The sequence below is a fragment of the Odocoileus virginianus genome, chromosome 18 (genome assembly GCF_023699985.2).
Source record: "Odocoileus virginianus isolate 20LAN1187 ecotype Illinois chromosome 18, Ovbor_1.2, whole genome shotgun sequence".
In the NCBI taxonomy this organism is placed as follows: domain Eukaryota; kingdom Metazoa; phylum Chordata; class Mammalia; order Artiodactyla; family Cervidae; genus Odocoileus; species Odocoileus virginianus.
This window is the reverse complement of record NC_069691.1, coordinates 44916984-44942562: the sequence shown is the minus strand read 5'-3', so window position 1 is coordinate 44942562 and position 25579 is coordinate 44916984. Positions and strand designations below refer to the sequence as shown.

At 49.7% G+C, this 25579-nt stretch overlaps 1 protein-coding gene and 1 long non-coding RNA gene across 7 annotated transcripts in view; one reads left to right on the top strand and one right to left on the bottom strand.

Moving 5' to 3' along the window:
- ZNF395 (zinc finger protein 395) overlaps positions 1–23611 on the top strand; it is a 50860-nt gene extending 27249 nt beyond the window's left edge. For 5 of the 6 annotated variants that reach the window (XM_070480629.1, XM_070480626.1, XM_070480631.1 and 2 more), the window contains 9 exons: positions 4262–4508; positions 6273–6505; positions 9778–9887; positions 15266–15501; positions 16079–16179; positions 16823–17105; positions 18644–18736; positions 19662–19765; positions 19957–23611. In XM_070480629.1, coding sequence (XP_070336730.1) covers positions 4275–4508; positions 6273–6505; positions 9778–9887; positions 15266–15501; positions 16079–16179; positions 16823–17105; positions 18644–18736; positions 19662–19765; positions 19957–20068 — 1506 coding nt within the window. In that variant the 5' untranslated portion in view covers positions 4262–4274 and the 3' untranslated portion in view covers positions 20069–23611. The remainder of the gene's footprint in view (positions 1–4261; positions 4509–6272; positions 6506–9777; positions 9888–15265; positions 15502–16078; positions 16180–16822; positions 17106–18643; positions 18737–19661; positions 19766–19956) is intronic. The other variant, XM_070480627.1, reaches the window with a different exon arrangement.
- A 192-nt stretch (positions 23612–23803) lies between these two features.
- On the bottom strand, positions 23804–25566 carry LOC139039518 (uncharacterized). The gene is made up of 3 exons (XR_011492828.1): positions 25431–25566; positions 25156–25328; positions 23804–24507 (listed from the first exon to the last, which is right to left on the bottom strand). It is a non-coding gene; the product is annotated as an uncharacterized lncRNA (long non-coding RNA).
- Between the last annotated feature and the right edge of the window lie 13 nt (positions 25567–25579).

The window sequence follows — 25579 nt, the reverse complement described above, 5'->3', positions numbered from 1 at the left end:
TTTTTTAGCATGAGTTTATGTTTTAGTCAAGGACTTCCATAACTCAAGAATGTAACATCGTAAAGTTGGATTTGCCTACTTGTCGAAACACTGTTATTGTTACCCTGAAATAGATGTTTCTTGATTTCTCTTTATGATACCAGAACCCTGTGGCAAATTAGGGACTGACTGGCTTGTATGGACTGTTTATAGTGCTGAAGAAAGAACTAATAGGGAAGTGAGTAGAAAGTAGAGATCAGGGAAGGCAGATTTGAAGGAGGCTGTGGTTATATTGATAGAAACATACTGGGGTAGAGTTGGGACCCTTAGTCTAAGGTATAAAGTGACAAGCAGTCCTGGAAAGTCCCTGGCAAATTCCATATTAACCTGGCACCTCTGCCTGGCCGCGTGGCAGACCTTTGTGCGTGTGTGCGTGCTAAGTCACTTCAGCCATATCCGACTCTTGGACCGTAGCCCGCCAGGCTCCTCTGTCCATGGGATTCTCCAGGCAAGATTTCTCCAGAATGGGTTGCCATGCCCTCCTTCGGGGGATCTTCCCAACCCTAGGGATCAGACATGTGTCTCTTACTCTCCTGTGTTGGCAGATGGGTTCTTTACCACTAATGCCTCCTGGGAAGCCTGGCACACCTCTGTAGGTGTTTGAGTTCACTTCTCAATTCCTGAAGGACTTGGGGGATGGTCTTATCTCCCGAGCCGTGTTCTGATTCAGTGCTGGTCAACACACCTGGCCATCCCACCCAGCCTACATTTTTTCACTTCCATGCTATCAATCCCCAGTGTAAATTTGGCTAAAATTTTCTTTAACTTTTGGGATTGATTCCATATCTCTCTGCGCCCTCATGAGGGCAATATGTGTATAAAGTTCTTCCCAAACCACTAAATGATCAACAATAATCTGGACTGTTAAACAAGATCAGAGGAAAGCATTGACCTTTATCTTGTAGGTAGGAAGCTAAGGTGCAAGTGGAAAAGGGATTTTCAAGAAAAGAAAAAAGCACAGGAGATGGATGCAGAAACTTGCAGGATTGGGAGCTGGATTTATTTTGGTTTTGCTTTATTTTATTCCTATTGAGGTTCACTGACATAGGGAAAAAAATACCATGTAGGTCAGAAGCAACTTGAGTGTTTTCTTTTGAGAGCTCTCATACCTCCTGGACTAATGGCAGTACCATGCCCTTTGACACCAACAAGGCAAGAGTTCGGTCTCTTGGGACTGCCTTTCATAGATGTGTTGCCTTGGCAACCTAAGCTGGCAGTGGCTCAGTTTCCTCATCAGAGATAAAAGACCATATGTTTGTCTTAAGTTGTTCTGAGGATTAAATTAGATACAGTTTGTGAAAGTTCATACTATTGGGCATTTAATAAAGGCAGTTTCCCTTCCTTCTTTCTCTTCTGCTTTTAAAAATTAAGATTTGAGTGCACTATAAATAAAGCAAATCATAAAGTGTATTTCAGGGTGGAATTCAGGCCACTCAAAGGAGAAAGGCCAGAGAACGCATGTGGAAAGAAGCCGGAAGTGGGCATGTTCACCAGCTGTGCAAATCCAGCAGGCTTTGGAAGGTGTAGCTTCACAAACCAAATAAAAAGTGTCCTTTACATTAAAAAAAAAAAAAAGACAGAAAAAAAACCATCATCAGAGACTGTTAGCCAAATATTTCAGGCTCTGTCTGAACACTGGAAACCCAGGAATTTTGGAAATACTACCCTTTCTTCATGTTCAGTGGTAGAAACCTCAAACTTCCTGCTGTGGAAAGTGGGGGTGGCCACTGTGTTTTTTGTGTGTTTTTTTTGGTCACGAGCAGGGTTATTTCTTTCCCTGGGTGGTTGCTGCCATCTGACGTCTCTAAGTGGCACTGTGGATTTGCTTACAGCTCAGCGACGTTAAACAGCGGGTTATGGGCATCCTTGGGGGCTCAGTGACAGGAAATCTGCCGACCAGTGGAGAAGGCTTGGGTTCCATCCCTGGGCCGGGAAGACCCCCTGGAGAAGGGAGTGGCAACCCACTCTAGTATTCTTGCCTAGGAAATCCCGTGGACAGAGGAGCCTGATAGACTACTGTCCATGGGGTCACACAGATTCCGACACAGCCGAGTGACTAACTCTGAGTGTGTGTGTGTGTGTGTGTGCACACGCGTGTGCGTGCACCTGAGTGCTCAGTCACTCCATCATGTCTGACTCTGCAACCCATGGACTGTAGCCTGCCAGACTCCTTTGTCCATGGATTCTTCAGGCAAGTACACTGGAGTGGGTTGCCATTCACTTCTCCAGGGGAGCTTCCCCATCCAGGGATCCAGCCCGTGTCTCTTGCATTGGCAGGCAGGTTCTTTACCACTAGCACCACCTAGGAAGTGCTTAAAGTGAGAGTTAGAGGTTCTTGTTTCTGGCTTGATGCATGAAGATGACAGTAGGTGACTGAGTGGACCCTTTTTTTTTTTGATAGTGGTGAAGAATTTACTCTTTATGTTTTTCTTCCTTTTGATGACATGCATAGCAAAGCTTTCCAATAGAGTGTTACTGAATATAAAATCACTAGATACCTAGAGAAGAATTCTGTGGCGTGGTCTGATTTTGACCTTTTTCTTACCTCTTCTTTGCTTTCTAGGGAATTCATGATGGAGATACAATACTCCCTGATTCTAGCCTGTGAAGCTCTGGGTAAAACATTTATAAAAATGTGCCAAACCCTTCTCCTCCATATTTGCAACTGTATTATTAGCAGACAGGCTGTGGAGACTGGGTGGGATTTCCTAAGAGCAACCTTGTTGACTATTTTGATTCTCAGAGGCCCTGGAAGATTGACTTCCTCTTTTCTGGAATGGTGTGGGCACCTAAAGGTCAAGGGGTTCCCCCTCAATCACCCCCGCCCTGGGGCTTATAGAGTGCCAGGTGGTTAGAACCCACCTCTCAGTCATTAGGATTTTGACCAAAGGAGCATCACACCAAGCATCTGGTCCTGTCATCTTTCTATCTCTTCCCCCATAAAATGCAGAGGACAGGGCTGCCCAGCGCTTTGCTTTCTGGGGTATGATATGCGAAGGGTGCGCTGACACCTCTGAGCAGGCAGAAATGATATGTATGGTTTGTGGAGCAGCTCCTGCCCATCATGGGGTGACCCTGCAGAGGCCTGGAGTGGTCTTCCTTGGGTCCATGTCAGGCCTGTGGTCCTGCATTTCTATCAGCACTGAATTCACAAGCGGCCCGAGCTGTAGGAGGCAATGTACAGGCCACTGGGAGGCAGTGAGGAGATCTGGGTTTGGAGTCAGGACACCAGATCCCATTTATCTGACACCAACAACGTTTATCGCCATGAATAAGTCTCTTAAGCTCCCAGGGTTAGTTTCCTTGCGTGTAAAACAAGGAGAGTTACTGTGGCTCATTTCTGTGCCTGTCTGCAGCTTTGAAGCCAGCTCTGTGTGGGATTCTGTATCTGACAGACACCCTCCTCTTCTAACTTAGTAGTTGTTCAGTCGCTAAGTCATGTCCGACTCTGTGACTCCATGGACTGTAGACCTCCAGGCCCCTCTGTCCATGGGGATTCTCCAGGCAAGAATACTGGAGTGGGTTGCCATTTCCTTCTCCAGGGAATCTTTCCAGATCAGGGATCAAACCCGTGTCTCCTGCGTTGGCAGATGGATTTTTTACTGCTAGCCACTTGGGGAGGCCCCTGCCCTGACTTTGCGCTATCTTAATAGGATCCTGACCTGGAAAGTGATCCTTGGTGTGTATGCTGAGGTGCCGTTAAGATGCTCGCTGTGGGCAGAGAAGTTTTAGTAACACAACCCAAGGGTACAGCCATCAGGCACAATGATAAGGGATTTGTTAAATTAGCAGTGATGCAGCAGCCTAAGAAAACACAGCCGTGTCTCCCAGAAGAGTTTTTGTAGAATAACATTTAATGATACAGTACAGCCGACACAGGGTAAGTGAAAATTCCCTGTTTACCAAGCCATGATGCTGTTTTTTTTAGAAATGCAAGTATGTAAACCGTTGTGTAGAAGAAAGCCTGGAACACTGTCCAGGAAATGGGTGTTTCTCTGGGAAGTCTCTTCTTGGGTGATTTGTTTTTCTGCTTATCAGGATGTTCTCAATGTCCTCCTCATAACAGGTGTTTAGCTTTTGTAGAAAGAAAACCGTTGTAAAAATTACTTTAAAATAACTCATCGTTTTTCATGGACACTCATGGGCTCTGGCTGTGTGGGGGGCATCTTCCTGATTCCCCAGATACCAGATAAAGGACCCTGTGCCTCCTCTGTCTCCCCAGGATTGGCAACAGCATGGCCAGCGTCCTGTCCCGGCGCCTCGGCAAGCGGTCCCTTCTGGGAGCCCGGGTGTTGGGACCACCTGGGGCTGCCCCGCCCTCGGAGCCTCAGGCAGAGCTGCTGGAGGGGGCGGCTCCCCAGCCCTTTGTTGCCTCCAAGGATGCGTCCTGCCAGGAGCAGCCTAAGGAAGTCCTCAAGGCTCCGGGCACCTCGGGCCTCCAGCAGGTGGCCTTTCACCCCGGGCAGAAGGTAGGTTGATCCTCAGGTACACAAGTGTCCGCCGTCCCCATGCTGGGGTTCAGCAGCCCAGTGGTGTCCCGAATGACAGGCTAGAAGCTCAATGGGCACTGACTGGAGTGCAGACCTTTTCCCTGCAGCCATCTGAGCCCTTGGGCAGCAGGCTTCCCAAGAGAATGAGCCATTCTTAGCAGATCCAGGGCTCCTGCATGACAGTTCTGGGCTCAAGCCTGCTCAGGACCTCAGTGCAAAGCATGGCCAGAGCCCAGTTTCTCTTAATCTGCCCCAGTTTACAACTTTACAAAAATAAGGGGGAGGGGCTCAGATTTATGGGAAAAAATTCCATCCCACAGTCATGTATGGATGTGAGAGTTGGACCATAAAGAAGGCTGAGCGCCGAAGAATTGAAAAGAATTCAAAATTGTGTTGGAGAAGACTCTTGAGAGTCCCTTGACCTGCAAGGAGATTGAATCAGTCAATCCTAAAGGAATTCAACCCTGAATACTCATTGGAAGGACTGATGCTGAAGCTGAATTTCTAATACTTTGGCCATCTGATGCGAAGAGCCAACTCACTGGAAAAGACCCTGATGTTGGGAAAGACGGAGGGCAGGAGGAGAAAGGGACGACAGAGGATGAGATGGTTGGATGGCATCACCAACTCAATGGACATGAGTTTGAGCAAACTCTCGGAGATGGTGAAGGACAGGGATGTCCATGGGGTTGTGATGAGTTGGATACAATATAGCAACTGAACAACAACAACAAAGATTGCCGCATTGAATTACCTTGAGATGTTTCAAGAGACAAAGGTGTCTGTTTAGTTGGAATGCCATTTGGATTCTCTTTTCCAGTGTCTGCTCCTCTGTGTTATCACTAGATCTTTTTGGCCTCATATCATCGCTCGATCCAGATAAGTGGGCTTCTCTTTCATTGCCTTCCGAAGATCTGATAATAGAGGCTGTACCTTCTGCCTCTATTTTAAGACTTGTGTGGTCTAGACCTCTTTTCCCACGAGGTGGGGGACCTGCCAACTGCTAGGCACCTCTGAAAGCAGTCAGTCTGCATTTTCATCAGTACCTTCTTGCTTCCAGGTAGACTCAGGATTTTCTGAAGGGGAAAATGCAGATGTGTGAGCAATTCAAGGCAATAGTTGGGAACTAGCAGATACATAGGACTTTAGAGGCCAGTCAGGTTAAGAACTCAAGAGGATGGATACAGTTTCCAAATTCATTTGATTTGAAAATTTAATCCATTTACATTTAAAGTAATTAGTGATAGGTAAGGACTTGGTGTTGCTATCATGTTAATTTTTTTCCTGTTTTGTAATTCCTTTGTTCCTTTCTTCTTCTCTTGCTGTCTTCCTTTTTGAATATTTTTTGGTAGTCCTGTGCTTTGATTTCTTTATCTTTTGTATGTCTACAAGAGTTTTTTCTTTGTGGTTACCATGAAGCTTACAGAAAACATAAGTGTATTTTAAGATGATAGCAACTTTAGTTGTATATAGACTCCACTTTTAAAAAAAGAAGTTTCAGAAATTGATACTTTTGCGCTCTCCATCTAAAGAATTTATAACGATTTGTTTCAGTAAGAACTGATCCACTTTGGCTGGTCCGGATGTTCAGGTAGGAAGCAAATACCCAGGAGCATATGTGTGAACTAAAGATGAGTCAGAGAATGCAGTTTGTGGCAGATAGCTCCCGGGTCCCAGAACCTAGAACACATGGAATGAGAACTCCCAAGTGCTGACCACTGGTTGCTGTCTTTCTCTCTCCAGGTTTGTGTGTGGTACGGGGGTCAAGAGTGCACAGGACTGGTGGAGCGGCATAACTGGGCAGAGGATAAGGTGACTGTCTGGCTGTTGGACCAGAAGTTACAGATCTGCTGCAAAGCGGAGGAGGTGTGGTTGGCCGAGCCGCCGGGCCGCATCCCCCAGGTGCCACCTCCAGAGCAGGGAACCCAGGCGCCAGCCTACAGGCCTGTGTCCAGGAACATTGATGTCCCAAAGAGGTTTGTGTGGGAGAACCTTGGCTCTGAAAGATATGTGGGTGTTGAGGTAGGGGCTTTGGGATGCCTTGTGTTGAGGAAGGAATGTAGTGCTCCACATGTCTGTCTACTGGTGAAGATACCAGTCGGATGAGATACAGTGAGAGGGCATCCTTTTGGAAAAAAACCTAGAAGGGCACCTTTTCTTCCCCGTAACTCTGTCTGTTATTGTTGTTTTAGTCGCTCAGTCCTGTCTGATTATTTTGCGATTCCATGGACTGTAGCCCACCAGGCTCCTCTGTCTATGGGATTCTCTGGGCAAGAATACTGGAGTGGGTTGCAATTTCCCTTTGGATCTTCCCAACCCAGGGATCGAACTTGAGTCTCCTGCATTAGCAGGTAGATTCTCTACCGCTGAGCCACCAGGGAAGCCCTGGTAACTCTGTTAAGAGTGAAATATATAACTTCATCTGGCTGAGGGCTATTTTTTCCCTTTCCTGCTTAAACTAAAATTAGTTCTTAGTTTTTCATGATGAGATAGCAAAAAGTGGCTTAGATCAGGAGGCAGCAAACATATCCAGAATGGGCCAGATAGTAAATATTATGTAGGCTTTGTGGGACACAGGGTCTCTGTCACAGCTACTCTGCTTGGCTGTGAACTTGAGAAATCAGCTGCAGACAGAACTTAAACAGGCAAGCATGTTGGGCTCCAATAAAACTTCACTTGTGGACACTAAGTTTTCAATTTCATGTGATTTCCATGCGTCATATGTCAAGAAATAATATCCTCCTTTTGATTTGTAAAACCACTTAAAAATTGTTAACCTAGGGACTTCCCTGGTGGTTCAGTGGTTCAGAACCCAACCTGACAATGCAAGGAACACAGGTTCGATCCCTGGTCTGGGAGGATGCCACAGTAAAGCCTGGGAGCTAGAGCTGCTGAGCCTGAGTGCCCTGGGGCCCTCGCTCTGTAACCAGAGAAGTCACCGCAGTGAGAAGCCTGCACCCTGCAAACCAGAGTAGCCCTGAGCTTGCTGTAACTTAGAGAAAGCCCACACACAGCGAGGAAGGTCCAGCACAGCCAGAAACAGATACATAAGTAAACTTTTTAAAAGTTATGTCATTCTTAGCTTCCAAACCAGGCAAAAACAGACAGTAGGCTCAGTCAAGAGATTACAGAGCCCCAGCTAGATATTTCAAACCATTGATTTTGAATGAAAAATGTTTACTTTGCTTTAGAAGTTTTAAAAAATTGTTTTAATTTTTTTGTCCCACTGCACAGTATGTGGGATCTTAGTTCCCCAATCAGGGACCCTGTCCCCTGCACTGGATGTGTGGAGTCTTAACCACTGGACTATTAGGAAAGTCCCTGTTTCAGAATTTTATGACATGAATTTTTCCTCTGAGAATACAAACTGTATTGTGTTAGTTGCTCAGTCATGTACAACTCTGTGACCCCTTGGACTGTAGCCCACCAGGCTCCTCTGTCCATGGGGATTCTCCATGGAATCCTACCCTAGAATACTAGGGTAGGTAGCCATTCCCTTCTCCAGCAAATCTTTCCAACCCAGGGATTGAACCTGCGTTTCCTACACTGCAGACAGATTCTTTACTGTCTGAGCCCCCAGGGAAGCTCTATATTATATACTCAATGCACATTGATCTTTTAAGATTAAAAAAGAAAATTTGCTAGTGAGATTCTTCTGTGCTGTGCTATGCCTGGTCATTCAGTTGTGTCTGACTCTGTGACTCTGTGGAGTGTAGCCTGCCAAACTCCTTTGTCCATGGGATTCTCCAGGCAAGAATACTGGAGTGGCTTGCCATGCCCTCCTCCAGGGGATCTTCCCAACCCAGGGGTCGAACCCAGGTCTCCCATATTACAGGGGGATTCTTTAGCGTCTGAGCTACCAGGGAAGCCCTAGAATTCTGAAGTGGGTAGAGAATTCCTTCTCCAGGGGAGCTTCCTGACCCAGGAATCGGACTGAGGTTTCCTGCATTGCAGGCGGATTCTTTACCAGCTGAGCTACTAGGGAAGCCCTGAGATTCTTCAATACAGATGTGTAAGCAGCTGAACTCCCCACCCCCACAATCTGTGTGTGTCTGTGCATGTTACTGTTATTGACAGTACATTCTGTGTCTTGAGACCAGACCAGAGCAATAAATAACATTTGTGATTGTGAATTCAGTGGAACACTGGCAAAGAATTTATCTTTCATTCTATAGAAATAAAAATACAAAAAATCATTCAAAAAGGGGGCTGCTGACATGTCTAATACATTACTAGTCTCGGTTTAGCTGCTTCATGTCATATAATTTAGTGGATCTGAATTGTAAAGAATAAATTGTATAATACAGTCCTTTGAAATAGAAGTGCCTCCTGGAAATTTATTTCAGACTGACTTTTCATACTTTAGCATTACCTTGTTGATGGCTTTCATTTTATTTTCAAATAGTATAACTTTATATGGATTAAGAAAATTGTGTGTAAAATGTCATAGATCTCTGCTGTATAAAGCATTGAGATTTGTTGGGAGATTTATTTTAGTATTTCTGGAGATTGTTTGCTCATTGGCTTATGTGGCCAGATTCTGTTGACATTTAGAAGCTATCATATCTCATCACTAATATTGAGGGGTGGGGAAGGGAGCTTGTGAGTGGAATTGTTCTCCCTTAAATCTAAATATAGAGACTTCCTGGTGGTCCAGTGGCTAGGACTCTGTGTTCCTAATTCAGGGGGCCTGAGTTTGATCCCTGGTCAGGGAACTAGATCCCGAGTGCTGCGGCTAAGGTTGAAGATACTGTGTGCTGCAGCTAAGATTCAGCACAGTCACATACATTAAATAAGCAAATAAATACTTAAAAGTTTAAATATAAAGCTAGAAAAGGAAAGTAATTGTAGTGCTTTTGAATTCTAGCCAGGTGTCTTTTATGCCCTTGCTTTATTTCATTGCTTGGGCATGTCCTCCTTTCCCTCAAATAAAATTCCTGATTTTAAACTGTAGGGTGAGAGTTAGAAAGTGAATTCCACGGAGAATGGAGCTGCCTCTGGGTGTCAGCAGTGGGATGGGGCCCAGCCTGCTTTCCCTGGGGTTGACTGGTATTATCAATGACACTCAGAACTGAGTACTTTTCATGAAGAATGAGGAGAGATCTGAATGCTTTATTTAACTCCATTACTTGAGCACACACCGACTGATCGGAGTAGGGGCCTAGAAGGGACATTCCAGGAATGTAAGATGCTCACATGACCTGCTGTGTCGGGAAGTAACCTCTGACTCTCACCCATCTGAATCCAGGAAGTCGGATGCAGTGGAAATGGACGAGATGATGGCGGCCATGGTGCTCACGTCCCTGTCCTGCAGCCCGGTCGTACAGAGTCCTCCCGGGGGCGAGGCCAACTTTTCTGGTGAGGAGCAGGGCCAGATGGGTTCTGGGTGCGGCCGAGGCTTCCATTCTTTCTCCTCAGTTTCCTCCTCTGGGAAGAAGCTTCCTGCTGCATTGTGAAAATGGTTGAGCGCGAGACTGACCCTCACTGGCCACCTGAGTAAGTTCTTCCATGGGAGTAAGCGAGCAAGGCACTCAGGCTGGACGAGGTCAGCAGAGGAACGTTTAGTTGTAAATGATCCCCTCGTGGGCTCGGCCGACTCTCGGCCCCCTTCCAAGTGCCTCATTCAGCCTCAAAAATTAGTGTGGAAGAAACGATCTGAAGTCTGAAATAAATCTTATTGCTTAGTGCAAACCAATAGAAAGACTTCATAACAAATGTATACATTAAAAGAAAATGCTAGCACAACCCCCCAAATACATTATGAGTGATATGGGAGGAAGGTGGGTTGCTGGATATTAGTAGTTTGACAAGATTTATAGTGAATCTGAACTTTTTTTTTTTTTGCAATTTGTTATCTGGCTGGCCTAACTTACTCCCAGGGAATAACTTTTTCGTTGGTGAGATCTAACTGTATCATGAGCTTCCTAAAAGCTTACAGGAAAATAATGGAGTCAGTTTTGACCGTATCAGGTGGAAAGTGGCCTTTACAAAGCATCCCTCATAAGTAATCTCCCCACTTAGAAAATAAATTTAAGGAAGTGATAAGATTTACTTATTTCACCCAAGGCTTGTCATCAATGGCTAGACTGCTATAAGAAGCTGTTGCAGTCTGATGACGCCTGTTGAGGGGCAGAGCATCACACGCCTGTTCCGTGAACACCTGGGGCCCACACCAGCAACACAGGAGGAGAGGAGTCAATTAAAAATTTTTCATTTATTTGGTCGTACTGAGTTTTAGCTGTGGCATGGGAACTCTTGGTTCTGGCATGAGGAATCTAGTTCCCTGACCAGAAATTGAATCTCAGCCCCTTGCATTGGGAACTCAGAGTCTTAGCTACTAGACCTCCAGGGAAGTCCCACAGTTTTAAATTCTCAGGAAACTCTACAAGTTTAGGAGATTGAGGAGGTTGGTCAACAGGAAGAAGATCCAGGAAAATATCATAAAGGGAAAGAAAATCGTTGACTGAAATTCCCCTCAGGTTGTAAGTGTGTGTGTGTGTGTGTGTGTTTGTATAATCCATTCATATATGTTCACACACACACCCCAACGCTAGCATATACTCATCTAACTGATAAGATGCTGTGACATCTTAAGTTCCCTTTGATAAACATTTTTTTATTGTCTGTTAAAGGTTTTTCCCATAACAACATATTTCTGATCTTCCATTGAAGTAAGTGGGAAGATAAGGCCCCCTTGGCAGCTAATTATGTTGACATAGTCTGGAAGGTGAGGTCTCCGCAACAACCAGAACCTTGCTCTGATCATGGTTGCTTTTTGCAGAATCCACCCATTCCTCTTGGTGTTGTTAGGATGATTCTGCGTGTGCCTGTGGAGAGCAGAGGGCATTACAAGGATTTCTTAGAAGTTCACGGCGCATTGGCCAGGGAACACTTTTGTTTTCCTGGTACAGAATCTCTGTTGATCCTGCCCTAAAAAACTGTATGATCTAAGGTGGAGTGATTTATGTTTCTCTTATAAGATATATGCGGCTTCCGTAGTGGCTCAGATGGTAAAGAATCTGCCTGCAATGCAGGAGACCTGAGTTCGACCCCTGGGTCAAGAAAGGGCAACCCACTCCAGGGTTCTTGCCTGGAGAAGCCCATGGACAGAGGAGCCTGGTGGGCTACAGTCCATGGGGTTGCAAAGAGTCGGACGTGACTGAGCGACTGACATTTTGTTTCGCTTATAAGATACAGGTTAATTTATGAGTTTCACTTTTTAGCTTTGTCTTCTATTTGGCCTTATGTGCCAGTTTGCCTGTGTTGGCACTGAGCCGCTTGAGTGATTCCTCCCTGGAAGACTGCTGCGTTGTGGGTCAGGCCTGCTGTTTGGCCTGTTCTCTTCTGTTCTGCTGCGAGATGTAGCATTCTTCCCCTTCGCCCATCTCCCCCTGATGCATGTCCTTGCTGGACCTGTGAGCATCCTTGGCGGCTCCTGCTTTCTTTCCTGAAGGGCTGCCCTGTTTTTAGCCTCATGTGTAGATGTCATAAACTCTCAGTTTCCAGGAGGTCATAGCTTTGAGACTGGACAGTGATGCTCTGAGAGGGCAGAATTCATTTGGCCTGTTCTGTTTGGACAGGCTTCTCCTAGCATCTGAGACTTAAATAAGGAGAGCCTGCATTGGAAACATGGAATGCTGGGTGTCTAGGTTAGCCTGAAGGTGGTTTGGGATATGGAGTAGGAAGAGAGGAAAGCAGTGGGATGCTTGTCCTGGCCACAGGGGATGTGGTAGATGGTCTCAGAATGCAGGGTAAGGAGGCCTTGTGGACCACTGCCCATGTGGAAGTTGGGGCTTGGGGACAAGGCTACCATATCTGAATGCATCACAGATTTTTCCCCTTTTCTTGCTGTTTCTGTGTATCAAAATTTCAGGTTCTCCTCTAGTATAAATTGGGCATCTCTATTGGTTCAGTGATAAAGAATCCACCTGCCAATGCCCACTAGCCAATGCAGGAGATGCAGGTTTGATACCTGGATCAGGAAGATCCCCTGGAGTAGGAAATGGCAATCCACTCCAGTATTCATGCCTGGAAAATCCCACAGACAGAGAAGCCTGGTGGGCTATAGTCCATGGGGTCGAGAAGAGTCAGAAACGACTTAGCGACTGAACAGCAACAACAGAATGGTGTAAATTAGCACATTATTGACCAGAGAATTTTTGCAGAACCTAATGCCTGTGGTCATGTATGGATGTGAGAGTTGGGCTATAAAGAAAGCTGAGCACTGAAGAATTGATGCTTATGAACTGTGGTGTTGGAGAAGACTCTTGAGAGTCCCTTGGACTGCAAGGAGATCCAACCAGTCCATCCTAAAGGAGATCAGTCCTGGGTGTTCATTGGAAGAATTGATGTTGAAGCTGAAACTCCAATACTTTGGCCACCTGATGCAAAGAGCTGACTCATTGGAAAAGACCCTGATGCTGGGAAAGATTGAAGGCAGGAGGAGAAGGGGACAACAGAGGATGAGATGGTTGGATGGCATCACCGACTCGATGGACATGGGTTTGGGTAGACTCTGGGAGTTGGTGATGGATAGGGAGGCCTGGCGTGCTGCGGTTCATGGGGTCGCAAAGAGTCGGACACGACTGAGCGACTGAACTGAACTGAACTGAATGCCTGTGACTGCCGATTTGTTATATCAGTGAATACTGAAACATCTCATCAGTAATATTCAGATAACAAAAGACATATTAATGGGTCTCTGGTCAATAAGTTGTCAGTACAGGTTTATGGCCTAGGCATGGAAGAATCTGGGTTGGGTTTAAAGCAACCCAAAGGGAGGCAGTTTAAAAACTGAAAATTAAAATAAATAAATAAAATAAAAACTGAAAATTTCACACGTCTGACTGTGATCTTCCTGTTCAGACGCGTTGCTGGGAGCAGGGCAGCGAGTTCAGGCCCTGTTGGGCATGCAGGCCTTCTGTCATCTCGTGATGAGTCTGAACTGTTCTTGAAGCTTGTCTTTCCTGCTCTAAACATGTTCCCTGTGGATAAAAGCAGGAGCCAGCTCTGGTAAAGGCTTCACCTCCCAATGGCTATGAGAGCTGGCTGAATGGTTGCTTTTCTCACGCAGGTTTTGATGTACTTGCCTGGGTTTAAATGATCAAAAGGCATCTTTTAAGAAAGCCTGGTTAAGAAGCCCTTCTCCTGGCCTCTGCATCCTACTCCACTGTCGGGAAAACTTCCCAAGTGGTACCCAGCCCGTTTGTCTGTGCGTGGGGGTGGGGTGGGGGCAGGAGAGGCTTTCCTCTCCCCTCTCTCTGCTCCCCCCCTGCCTTTAAAGTGAGAAGTACCTTTTGATTAGCTTATCGTTCCTTTCATAACACAGGTCTCCCCTGCTATCTGAAAGTAGAGCATTTCTGTGAAAACTTTGGAAAACTGAAATGGTATCAGGCAAAGAAACAATTACCTTAGGACGCCTCTTGCTATCGGATGCACAAAATACGTTGTGATACAGCACAGATACTCGCAGGTTCAGTTCAAATCTTTGGGGGCTGGGTGCTGAGATGCTGAGTGTGGTTCCTAGGAAGGGGCTTGGTGGGGCCACTCTCACTGTTTGGGGTGCCCTGCCTCCATAACAGCTTGCTGCAGAACCAGCATTGAATCCTGTTGTCACCTTTTTTCATAAAGTGAAAGTCCTCTTTAGATTTCTTTCAGTTAGTGAAAACGGGTCCTGATGTAAGGTTGTCACTCGGTATTCATGGGAGATTGGTTCTAGGACCCGTGTGGACACCCATATCCATGGATGCTCAAGTCCCTTGTGTAAAACAGCATTGTACTTGCATGTAAGCTATGCACATCCTCCTGCATATTGTCAGTCATCTCTAGGTTACTTAGAACACCTAACACAACGTAAACGCTGTGTACAACATTGTAAGTAGTTGGAAAGACAATGTAAATGCCTTTTAAATGTTGCTGTTTAAATGTTTAGTTGCTGTGTGGCCAATTCAAGTGTTGCTGTGGGGATCTTTCTGGAATTCTTTTTCCTAAATATTTTCAGTGCAGAAACGGGATTTGGAGGGCTGACTACAGGTCTTGCATATGAAAGAAAAGGTATAAATTGAACTTCCAAAAACTGGGGGACACCTGCATACAAAATGCAGTTCCAGAGTGTGTCTGGCGGTCAGTGATGATCAGCACAGCTGTGGCAGGAAGGGTCCGCGAGAACAGAGCAGTCTGCCACCCATAGACGGTGCTGCAATGAAGGGAGCCATTCCTCATTTTTACTGAAGCCCAGAAAGGGGAGGGGTTTGTTAGGGAAGGGGTACTTTGTTGGTTTTTGTTTTTCCCCCTTGGAGCACAAAGCCAGGCAGGCAGAACCCGGCATTAGATTCAGGAACCCAGCCTTTTTAAGAAAATAATTTTTATTTATTTACCTGTTTTTGGCTGTGCTGGGTCTTTGTTGCTGCTCAGGCTTTTCTCTAGTTGTGGCAGCTGGGGGCCACTCTGCAGTGAGCCAGCTTCTCTTGTTGCAGGGCACAGGCTCCAGGGTGCTCGGGCCTCAGTCATTACAGCTCCCAGGCTCTAGAGCACAGGCCTGTGGGGTCTTCCCGGACCAGGCATCAGACCCGTGTCTCCTGCATTGGCAGGTGGATTCTTTACCACTGAGCCACCAGGGAAGCCCAGGAACCCAGACTCTGAACTAGAGTGTCCTGCCCCCGACCTGGGCGGTCCGCGCGGCACCTGGCGTGGGCAGAAGGGCAGGCGCAGAGCATCCTCTGTCTCCTCCTGTCCAGCCTCCCGCACGGCCTGCGACCCCTGGAAGGAGAGCGGCGACGTGTCGGACAGCGGCAGCAGCACCACCAGCGGGCACTGGAGCGGGAGCAGCGGCGTCTCCACCCCCTCGCCCCCCCACCCCCAGGCCAGCCCCAAGTACCTGGGGGACGCCTTTGGCTCTCCCCAGACGGATCACGGATTTGAGACCGACCCGGACGCTTTCCTGTTGGATGAACCAGCTCCCCGAAAAAGAAAGGTGCGTGGCCTGAGCTTCCAAGCTCAGCCACAGAGGGGCCAGACCTGGGTCCCGGGCCTTCTCAGGCTCCATCCTATTTCAGTGATCCATTTTTTGAATGTTAATTAGTTAGGCTGCACCAGATCGTGGTTGTAGCATGTGGGATCTAGTTCTCCAACCAGGGATCGAACCCCGACCCCCTCTGCATTGGGAGCTCAGAGTCCCAGGCCCTGGGCCATCGTTTCAGCTCTCCTTTGCTGCTGCTCTTTCCTCTTGATATTCCCAGAAGCCCACCCCTCCTCTCCAATGCCACATCACTGGCCTTCTCTCCTCTGCCCAACCCAGCTCTCCTGCAGAGACCTCCATCAGGTCTTCCCCTGCCCCCCAGCCCACCCGCATCTCCACTCTAGACCGATGCCAGCCCCCAGGACCAGCTCTCTGCCCCTGTTTGTCAGTCTCTCTGGTCTCTGGGAACCCCTTTACTCAATTGAGCCTTCTGCTGGGTCCTGTTGGATGTGACTGGGACCCCACTGGGTGTGGCTGGGAGGGGCTGAGTGGGGGGACGTGACCTCCTCATCCTGTGTTCCCTTCCTTCCAGAACTCGGTGAAGGTGATGTACAAGTGCCTGTGGCCCAGCTGTGGCAAAGTCCTGCGCTCCATCGTGGGCATCAAACGACACGTGAAAGCCCTCCACCTAGGGTAGGTGCGCGCGCAGAGCTCCTCTGCCTAGGGCGTTCTGCAGACGTCCTCCACCCGCTGATTCCCCGAGACCCACACCCCCAAATACTTCTGAGAAACTGGCTGGCTGAGGGCCCCAGCCATCCCTGATCCTGGGCCCCGTGAACAGCCCCTTTGCTGGGATCTTTGCTGGGAAGCAGGCCCTCCTGCGGTGGTGGATGTGGATGCTGTTGATGGGTATGTCTTCTCACCCCGGAAGGAAGATGGTTCAGTTCTGGGCAGATAGAGGGTGGTTAGTTACTTAGCGCCTGTTGCTTCCCCTTGGGGAGCCGGGGCTCCCCTTGCACTGATACCCGAAGCCGGGGCTGCAGGTGGCCAAGGGGACTGACTCACAGTCCTTCCCCTGCCGGAGAGTGTAGCCTTGAGTGCGTGGGGTCCAGAGAGGACCAGAGCAAAGTGTGAAGCAGATCTGGCCAGAGGAGAAGCCTCCGGGGCTAGGGAAAATAATCCCCCTTGACGTGCCAGGGTGCAATCCCTGGGAGTCTGTGTCAGGACCTGGGCTCCCGCCTGTCCTCCTGGGCTTCTCCTGTGACTTGCCGCTGTCCCCTGCGTTTGGACCAGGGCAGCTTGTCCCTGGTTGTCACCGCATCTCCATCCCCTTCAGGGACACCGTGGACTCTGACCAGTTCAAGCGGGAGGAGGATTTCTACTACACAGAGGTGCAGATGAAGGGGGAAGCTGCTGCGGCTGGTGGCCCCACAGCCGACCCGGCTCCGACCCCCAGCGTGACCAGCCCGCCCCTCACCATCCTGCCCCCACCGCCTCCTCCCAAAGCCCAGTCCTCAGGCCCAGATCACCCTGGCCTGGAGTCTTACCTGCCCTCCGGTGCTCTCAGCAAGTCAGCTCCTGGCTCCTTCTGGCACATTCAGGCCGACCATGCATACCAGGTATGGGGACCCCCCTGGGAGCTCAGCCTCGGGACCATGAGGGCATTCCGTGTCTGTCACTGATCAGCCTGATCACAGGCCACTGACCACCCTGATCGGAGGCTGAGTCCTCAGCTGAATTACCCATCTCTTCTATAAGGAAAGTGACTTCACAGTCAGTAAACATAGGAATTCCAGAGTTGAACCTCGGTGACTGTCATGAGTGGTTACTGAATCTGGCTGAATCCAGTGGTTAAGAAATCTAGCTGAATCCCTGAGTAACCAGGTTGATGGATTTGGACGGGGGACTTGGTCCACCACTGGTTATAAGAGGGGGTAGACTAGTGTAGTAGGGTTTCTGAGAGCAAATCTCCAATTCCCAGAATGGTACTACATTAAATAGTCTGGCACTCAGTTTTTTGAATACCTACTATATGTCAAATTGCAGGATAAGCTTTGCGGATAGAATAAGATACATAATTCTTGAGCTTGTGAAGTGTACAGTTTAGCTGGAGAGAGAACTGAATGTGTGACTATGATTAATTATAATAAGTAGTTAAAATATCTTACTGGAGATACAAGCCATCGTTGTGGGTACAGAAAGGACCGGGCTTCCCTGGTGGCTCAGTGGTAAAGAATCCACCTGCCAATGCAGGCGATTTGGGCTCAGTCCCTGGGCTGGGAAGATCCTCTGGAGAAGGAAGTGGCAACCGGCTCCAGTATTCTTACCTGGGAAATCCCATGGGCAGAGGAGCCTGGCAGGGTACAGTTCACGAGTCGGACACCAGTTAGTGACTAAACAACAATAGCCGTAAAGACCAAGGTAGTATTATGCCCATTGGGTTGGGAAAGCAGTCATGGAGCGGGTGGCATTTAGGGTGGTTTTTACTGCATGTAGCAGGTGCCGAAGACTCTGCTTGCCATGTACAAGTTTTTCTTAAAATCCTTTGATGCCTACTGCTTGGTTTTTTCCGACTGTAGGCTGATTTGCAAGTTAGTAATTAAGAAGCAGTGCTTTCCGTCAGAAAGCCTTTAGAGAGCGAGCCAGCTCTCCTCTTCATTAGAACGCGTGGTCATGAGCGGTCGCTCAGCTCTTTCAACCCAGGTGGCCCTCCAGGCCGCCAGCTGTCCCTGTGACGTGAGATCTGGAGAGGGCAGTTGGTGATTTTAGAAACAAACCTTGACCTGGACAGTTGCTGCTTCCACGCAGTTGCCCCAGGGGATGGCAGGCGCTGAGCGCGGGCCCTGTGCCCCCACTTACAAGGCTGGATTTCTGGGGGAGCTACCCTGAGTGTGTTCTTGGTAGGTGATCCCGCCAAGAAGTTAATCTGCGGAGATGATTAAGTCATGAGGCTGGCACGTAAACCAGCTCCAAGAGGGAGGGCTCCAGAAAAAGGCTGGAGCCCGAGACGAAGGTGACTCCAGAGAGCCGTGCTCTGCTCTTTCTCTCGGGAGGAGCATTTTGGGGTGTCCCAGCACTTTAGTGTGAGGTGTGGCTGCAGACTGTGAGGGCGCTGGGGTGGGAAGGGGGGCCCGGGCGACACGCTCTGTCTCCACAGGCTCTGCCACCTTTCCAGATCCCGGTCTCCCCGCACATCTACACCAGCATCAGCTGGGCCGCGGCCCCCTCCAGCGCCTCCTCCCTGTCCCCGGTGAGTGCGCCCAGCGCTTCGAGCCCCTCAGCCCTTCCAAGGGCCCCAGAAACAGCCGAAGGCCCAGCCACACACACCCGGTGCTGGAGGCCTTTCCCCCCGAGCTCGCTGCCTCCTGCAGCCCAGCTTCTTGAAGGTCTTCATACCCTTGCCCACCCCCCCTCACCGAGAGTCACAGGCGCCCATAGAATGTTGGCGGGGCACGCCGGCGAGGAGCACCCAGGTCCAGTTTATTGCCAAGATCATGAGGCCAGGTGGGATCAGCACCCCTATTTGAGCCCCTGGGGGTGCTTGGTAAGGTTTTGATGCCAAGAGGAGGAGGGAGAGGACATGGGGGCGCTGGAGAGGAAGAGGGAGGGTGAGAAAGGAGAGAGGGGCGTGCGGGGGGCTGTGCAGATGGATCAGAGCTCCCTGGGCCACTGCAGACCAGCGCCTTAGGTTGCTTGTCCCCAAACTGAAATAAATCGGAAGTTATTTTGAATCCCCATGGACAGAAGAGCCTGGCAGGCTACAGTCCATGGGGTCACAAAGAGTTGGACACGACTGAGAGACCCTTAGGGTGTTGCAGACTGAAACGCCTCCTGCAGGAAGGCATCACCACGCACTGTAAAGCCAGCGTGCCCGAAGGTGCCGCTGAGGCTGTGCCGTCCCTCTTTCTGCCCCAATGTGACAGCTTCTTCTAAACCTGCAGATGGCAGCCCGTGAGGGGGCCCGGCTGAGTGGCTCTCCTGCCTGGAGCCCCTTCCCCTGGCTGGAGTGTGCCTCCCAAGGCTGGCTCCTCCCTCTCCACCTCCACTCACTCCTTGGTCCCTGCTCACCTCTGGCTGAAATCTTCGAGAGAAGGCCTCCTGGCACAGGGTGGGGTGGGGTCCCTTTGCCTTGCATGCCTGCCTTCGTGCTCACAGCCCCTCTGCCCTGTGCCCAGGTCCGGAGCCGGTCGCTAAGCTTCAGCGAGCCCCAGCAGCCGCCCCCTGCCATGAAGTCTCACCTGATCGTCACGTCTCCACCTCGGGCCCAGAGCACCACCAGGTGAGCTTGTCCTCTCGCGAGATCTCCTTGGGGGCTCCTGTCCCCACCCACCCCTCGTCCCCAGGGTCGGTCCCAGGGAGCCGGTGGGGGGACGTCTCAGATGCGAGGGAGGCAGTCGGTCCTCCGGCCCTGGTGGTTCCCCTTGCTGGCTGGTCAGCGGGTGACCATCCCCTCATCGCCCTGGCTTGCAGGAAAGCCCGCGGGGAAGCTAAGAAGTGCCGCAAGGTGTACGGCATTGAGCACCGGGACCAGTGGTGCACCGCCTGCCGCTGGAAGAAGGCCTGCCAGCGCTTCCTGGACTGAACCGCGGCCCCTCCCGGCGGCCTGGGGACACAGGCAGATGGGTCCCAAGCCCACCGCAGAAGCCTAAAAGCTACAGAGTGGACACACGGGGAGTTTGGGCTCTATTGGCTAAGGTTGAATACTCAAAACATTTTCCCTCCCTCATGGGAATGTTTTAGTTTTTTAAAAAAAAAATAGAAACAAAAAAATTATTTTTTTTTCTTCCCCTAAAATGAGAGAGAGCCAAAACTGACCAAGGGTATTCTGCAGCAAACCAGAGACCAAAGAAACGACTCCCCCTCCTCTCCTCCACACAGCCCCTCTCCCTAGGGGATTAACGTGTACCGTATGGAAGGAAGGGACAGCTCATCCTGTTGCCTGCTGGGCTGGTGGATTCTTTGCTTTCTCCACTCTTCCAGAAGGGACTGTGAGCAACATGGATTTACTTTTTTTTTTTTAAGAAAAAAAAAAGAAATTTCTGGCTGATGACTCAGAGAACAGGACCTGCTGAGGCTGGGGTGGGAAGACGGGGCTGATGTGTGAGCTTTTTGAGGTGCAGCCGGCCCCCTTTCTCCACTCAGATCCAGGAGGAGGGAGAGATTGTCCTCACCCAGCAGCCTCCATCAGAGTTCAAGGAAAGCCCTTTTTCCGGTGCCAGCTGCTCCGATCTGGGGTCCCTCAGGTCAGGTTGCAGCCCAACAGATACAGTATGGCCTCTTCAAGCCCAGACTCATAGGTTTGTAAAAAGACTGGGACAGTCAGGAAGCTGAGCCAAAAGGCTAAAAAGAATTCACGTCGTACAGCGTGACAGATCAAGACTACCTTGCTCATTCTTTCCTTAACAAGAGACCAGGCGGTGTAGTACTCGGTAAGAGTGCTTCGCTGTTCCCCAAGTGAACCCACGCCCACCCCTCCCCACCAGCTCTGGAAGACACCCCCCCCAGAAACACTTTGTTTTCACTTAATGGTATATTCAGGAGCCTCTTTCTGATTAAAGACTCCCCCTTTGTTTGGCCGAGAGATCCTGCCCTGAGGTAGGTCCCTCTTCGTCTCATGGGAACCAGGGATTTTCCCATGTTCCTCCACGGCCACAGGGCCGGGCTGGCGAAGAGAACGGACAGAAAAGTAGGTGGCAGCTTCTGCCACGGGGAGAGGGGTGCAGAGCTGTCCCGTGGCTCCACGGGCTCACCTGGCCCTTTGGGGACCGTCTGGTTTTCTTCCTAAGGTGACAGGCAGGACAGGACTTTTCAGGGGGCTTCTGCTTGGTCCAGTCAGTGTGATGGGGAGGGTCAGTTGGATGTGGTGTCATGTTCCCAGACACCTGTTGGGTGTCTTTTCTGCCCGAAGGCAGGATGGGGCAGGTTAGGGAGCCTGAGGAGGTGAGTTCAGTTCATTTTAGTCGCTCAGTCGTGTCCAACTCTTTGCGACCCCATGAACCACAGCACGCCAGGCCTCCCTGTCCATCACCAATTGCCGGAGTCCAAGTTGGGTGTCTTTTCTGCCTGAAGGCGGGATGGGGCAGATTAGGGGGCCTGAGGAGGTCACGTGACGGGAACTGGGGTTGATTTAGCATCTACTGGAGACCTCAGGAATGGAGGGGACCCCAGACTGTGTGACTTGAGAGCTAAATACATGAATCCATTTTTGTTGAGGAGGGAGAAGTAGAGGCAGGGGCTTCTGTGCCTGGGCGAGCAGGGCTGAGCAAAGGCACATTTTTGGCTCAAAGCCTCACCTTTCTGCCGAGCGGGACTGGTTTTGGGGACTCCTCAGGGCCCACGTCCCAAATGTCAGGGGCTCAGGGAACCGTACCATGAGGCCAGCTCTCTGGGGCTTGCACAGCGGTGTCCAGCCCTTGGCTGTGAGCAAGGCTGTCCTTCCCGTCCAGGCGGGCTCACTTGGCTGCAGGAACCCAATAGATGCCTTTCCGTCTGTGACACGCCGCGTGTTGGAAAGCGGCAAACAGGGGAATAGGGGGTGTGATGGTGTGAAGGGTGATGGTGACCTGGGTTTGGTGACAGAAGGGAAAAGCACTCTTACCCATGAGTGTCTTTGGTGGTGATGGGGTATATTTTTATAACTCAGTAAAAAAAAAAAAAAATTATGTATGTGGAATTCTGTCCCTCGGTAAAGCTGGAAATCAGGCCAGCAAGAGGTGCTGGGTTCTTCCTCCCGCTCCTTCAAGCTCCCAGCTTCCCAAATCTGACTCCTCGCTTCCCGCCCTGTGCCCTGCAGGTCCTACCCGTGTGGAGAGGGGGCCTTGGAGACTGGGGTGGGGGGAGCTCTGCCCAGCAGCGTCTCCCCTTTCCTCCTTGCTCAGAGCTTTTGCTGGGTCTCCCCTTTGGAGACACTGTTTTCATTGCCCCCTCAGTTTGGACCATTAGGTACAACTGGATATCAAGGTTTTCTCTAAGTGAGGCAAGCTTCTCGTGTCACTGCTGCACACGGCAGAAAAGGAAGAGAGAAGAAATTGATGCAACAATTTCAAAACGGAGGGTTTTTTTTTTTTTTTTTTTAATGTTCTGGTGCGGCTTTCCCTGGCGGCCTTTGCTGCAGCCTCCTTCCTGGTGGTGGTGGCCTCGTCCAGCCTCTCTCCTCCCACTGCTCCATCTGTGGCTGTTGTGTGGGTTCTTGACGTGTGGTCTGTCCTGGGGTTGTCCCGTTCGTCTCTTCTCGGAGGGCCGGGGGTGGTTTGTGACCTGATCCCACCATCACGCCTGTTTTCTTCATCTCTGTATTTCTCCCTACTTCCCGGCCCATCCTGGGAGGCAGAATCTGATGGAAGGTAAGAGGCGACAGGTGCGCTTTGGAAACTAACAGGACGGATTGGGAAAGCAAGCGTCTTGGGAAACTCTTTATTCCGGGAATGTTATGTTTATTCACAATATTTTGGAAGTACCTTTGGAGTCTAGTGCCTGCTTTGAGCAGCCTTAATGATACCGAATCTGCACCCGTGCGCCTTCAGTGCGAAGAGTCCAGTGGATAAGGGTGGTGGTAGTGGTTGAGTCACTGAGTCCCATCTGACTCTTTGCGACCTTATGGTAGCCCCACAGGCTCTTCTTGTTCATGGGATTTCCCAGGCAAGAAGACTGGGGTGACTTGCCATTTCCTGGTGGTCAAATGAGGTCACAGGTGCAGAACACAAAGCCCATCGGGTGAGTAAAATGGCTTAGATTGAATAATCTGACTTCTGAGCCGGCTGTGAAAGCAATCGTGTAATTTCAGAACACATTCTGAGCAACATCCACAGTGTTGCAGTTGCCCTGAGGCTAGATTCTTTGAAGAACATAATGGATTTGGATGTGGAAACTCTGACTTGTTGGAAGAAATCTGTCCTGTTACTTTCTGGTCCTCGCAGGTTCTGACTTTACCAGGGGCAAAAAAAAAAAAAGAGGGGAGGGAGATAAATCCCATCTGTGAACTTGTCTTTATTGGCGCCTTTTCCCCCAGCTGTCTTCCAAGTATTATTTTTACTGTTAAAAATTTTTTTAAAAATGTGAAATATAATGTTTTTACAGCAACAATATGAAATATATTTTATAAGGAATAAAATGGTACATTGTCTGATTTGATGTGTGCCTGTCCCTCCACCCTCTCACCCTGCAAAGGATAAGATTATCATTGTCCTTGGTGTTAAGCAAGCAATAGTCCCGGGGGAGAAGTGTGCACACTCATTTGCTTATAGTAATAGCAGGCAACATTATCAGGGACCTGGCCAAGTGCTTACATGGATAACCCACGAAGAAATTACTGTTGTCAGTCCCATTTTTATTTTATTTTTAAAATAAAAAAATTATTTTTAAAATTTATCAATTTATTTTCATTTCATCATTCCCATTTTACAGATGAGGAAAGTGAGGCCCAGAGGTTAGAAAACTTGCCCGAAGTCGTCATCCGGGAAATAATGGCACTAGGATTGTAATCTAGGAGATAACCATTTTCTTTTTTTTTTCTTCCTAATCTCTAATTTTAATTTTTACAGTTTAATGGTTTATTACAGTGCAAACACCTAAGTACCCACCATTCCTTCAAAAAGCAGATCGTGGCCAGCATTCCAGAAACTGCCCTTGTACCTCTGTGTTGTGCTCAGTCGCTCAGTCGTGTCTGATTCTGTTCGACCCATGGACTGTAGCCCGCCAGGCTCCTCTGTCCATGGGGATTCTCTGGGCAAGAACACTAGAGTGGGTTCCGATGCCTTCCTTCAGGGGATCTTCCCATCCCAGGGATCAAACCCAGGTCTTCCGCGTTGCAGGCAGATTCTTTACCATCTGAGCCACCAGGGAAGCCCTCTAGCGAGGCGCTATTCCTCTTTTCCTCATAAAAGCAACCACTGTTCTTTGACTTTTTACATCAGTGATTTCCTTGATTTAGGAAAATAACCATTTTCTCTCTTGCTTGCATTGTTGACAATGGGGAGAAGCTCCCGGCTGTGGACCTGAATTTGTCGGGGAGCTGGCGAGCGCCTAAGGAGAGAATGAGCCACTTTCTGCTTGTGCAGTGTGTGCTAGCCCTGGGGAGTAACAAGGGCTGCCCCCCACCCACCCCCGACCCCCGGGTCAACCCGTGGGTTTGGTGTCCTGTGATTGCCCATGTGGCTGGTTCAGAGCTGTCCTGGGTGGAAGGGGAGCTGGCACAGAAAGCTCTATCTCGCCCTGGGAGGGGGTTCTAGGACCTCCTCACAGCACCCAGCGGGGAGGTATGAAGCTGCTCTGAGAAGACCTAAGAATTAGATTTCTGCCAAAGTTAGTCCAGCTCAGCAGCCTGTGGGAGACCACCCCGCCCCGCCTTCCCCCACCCCTCCTTTAAAGGGGTTTACTGCCTTTGGGTTGGACATTGTCCATTTGCAGCTCTGCACCCTCCCAGGCCCACCTTTGTGGCTGCACCCGAGGACCCCCTAACTTTCTGGCTCCCAGTTGGGTCTGACCAACCGGAGACGCCAGGCTCGAGTTGGAAGGGAGACAGTTGTTCAATCTCGCCGACGGTACTACCCTGCACAGTGAGTGGCTGTTTCCCTCCTGACCGCTAGAGGGAGCTACAGTCCTCGCTGGTTCCAGTAACCCCTCACCTCACCAGGCGCCCCCTCCCCCGAGTTCCCCAACAGAGCACCTTACCCTCCGTATTGATTTCCCACGGCCCCCTGTCTGTCTATATAGATGTTTGACCCATCTCAGTCACTCCATTTGGGTGGACCAGAGGTTTCTTGGCTGAACTGGTATCATCCATCTTAACATGTTTTAATTTCGACCCCATCCGGAGGGTCCCAAACCAGCAAATGCTGCATCACCTGGAAATTGTTAAAGATGCAACTTTCTAGTGAGTCGGAAACGGAGGGCGGGGCGCAGCAGCCTGGCCCCTCCCCCGTCCCGCCCGCTGGGCCCAATCACACCGCTGTGGGCTCTGGATCTGGGGGCCCGGCTCGGTCGCGGTGTTCCTGCTCGACACACTTCACAGAAAACAGAGTCGCCTCTGGCTCCGAGGAGAGGCAGCTCTGACGGTATGTCTGGAGCCTGTGCTCTCAGTTAAAGAAACAGCCAA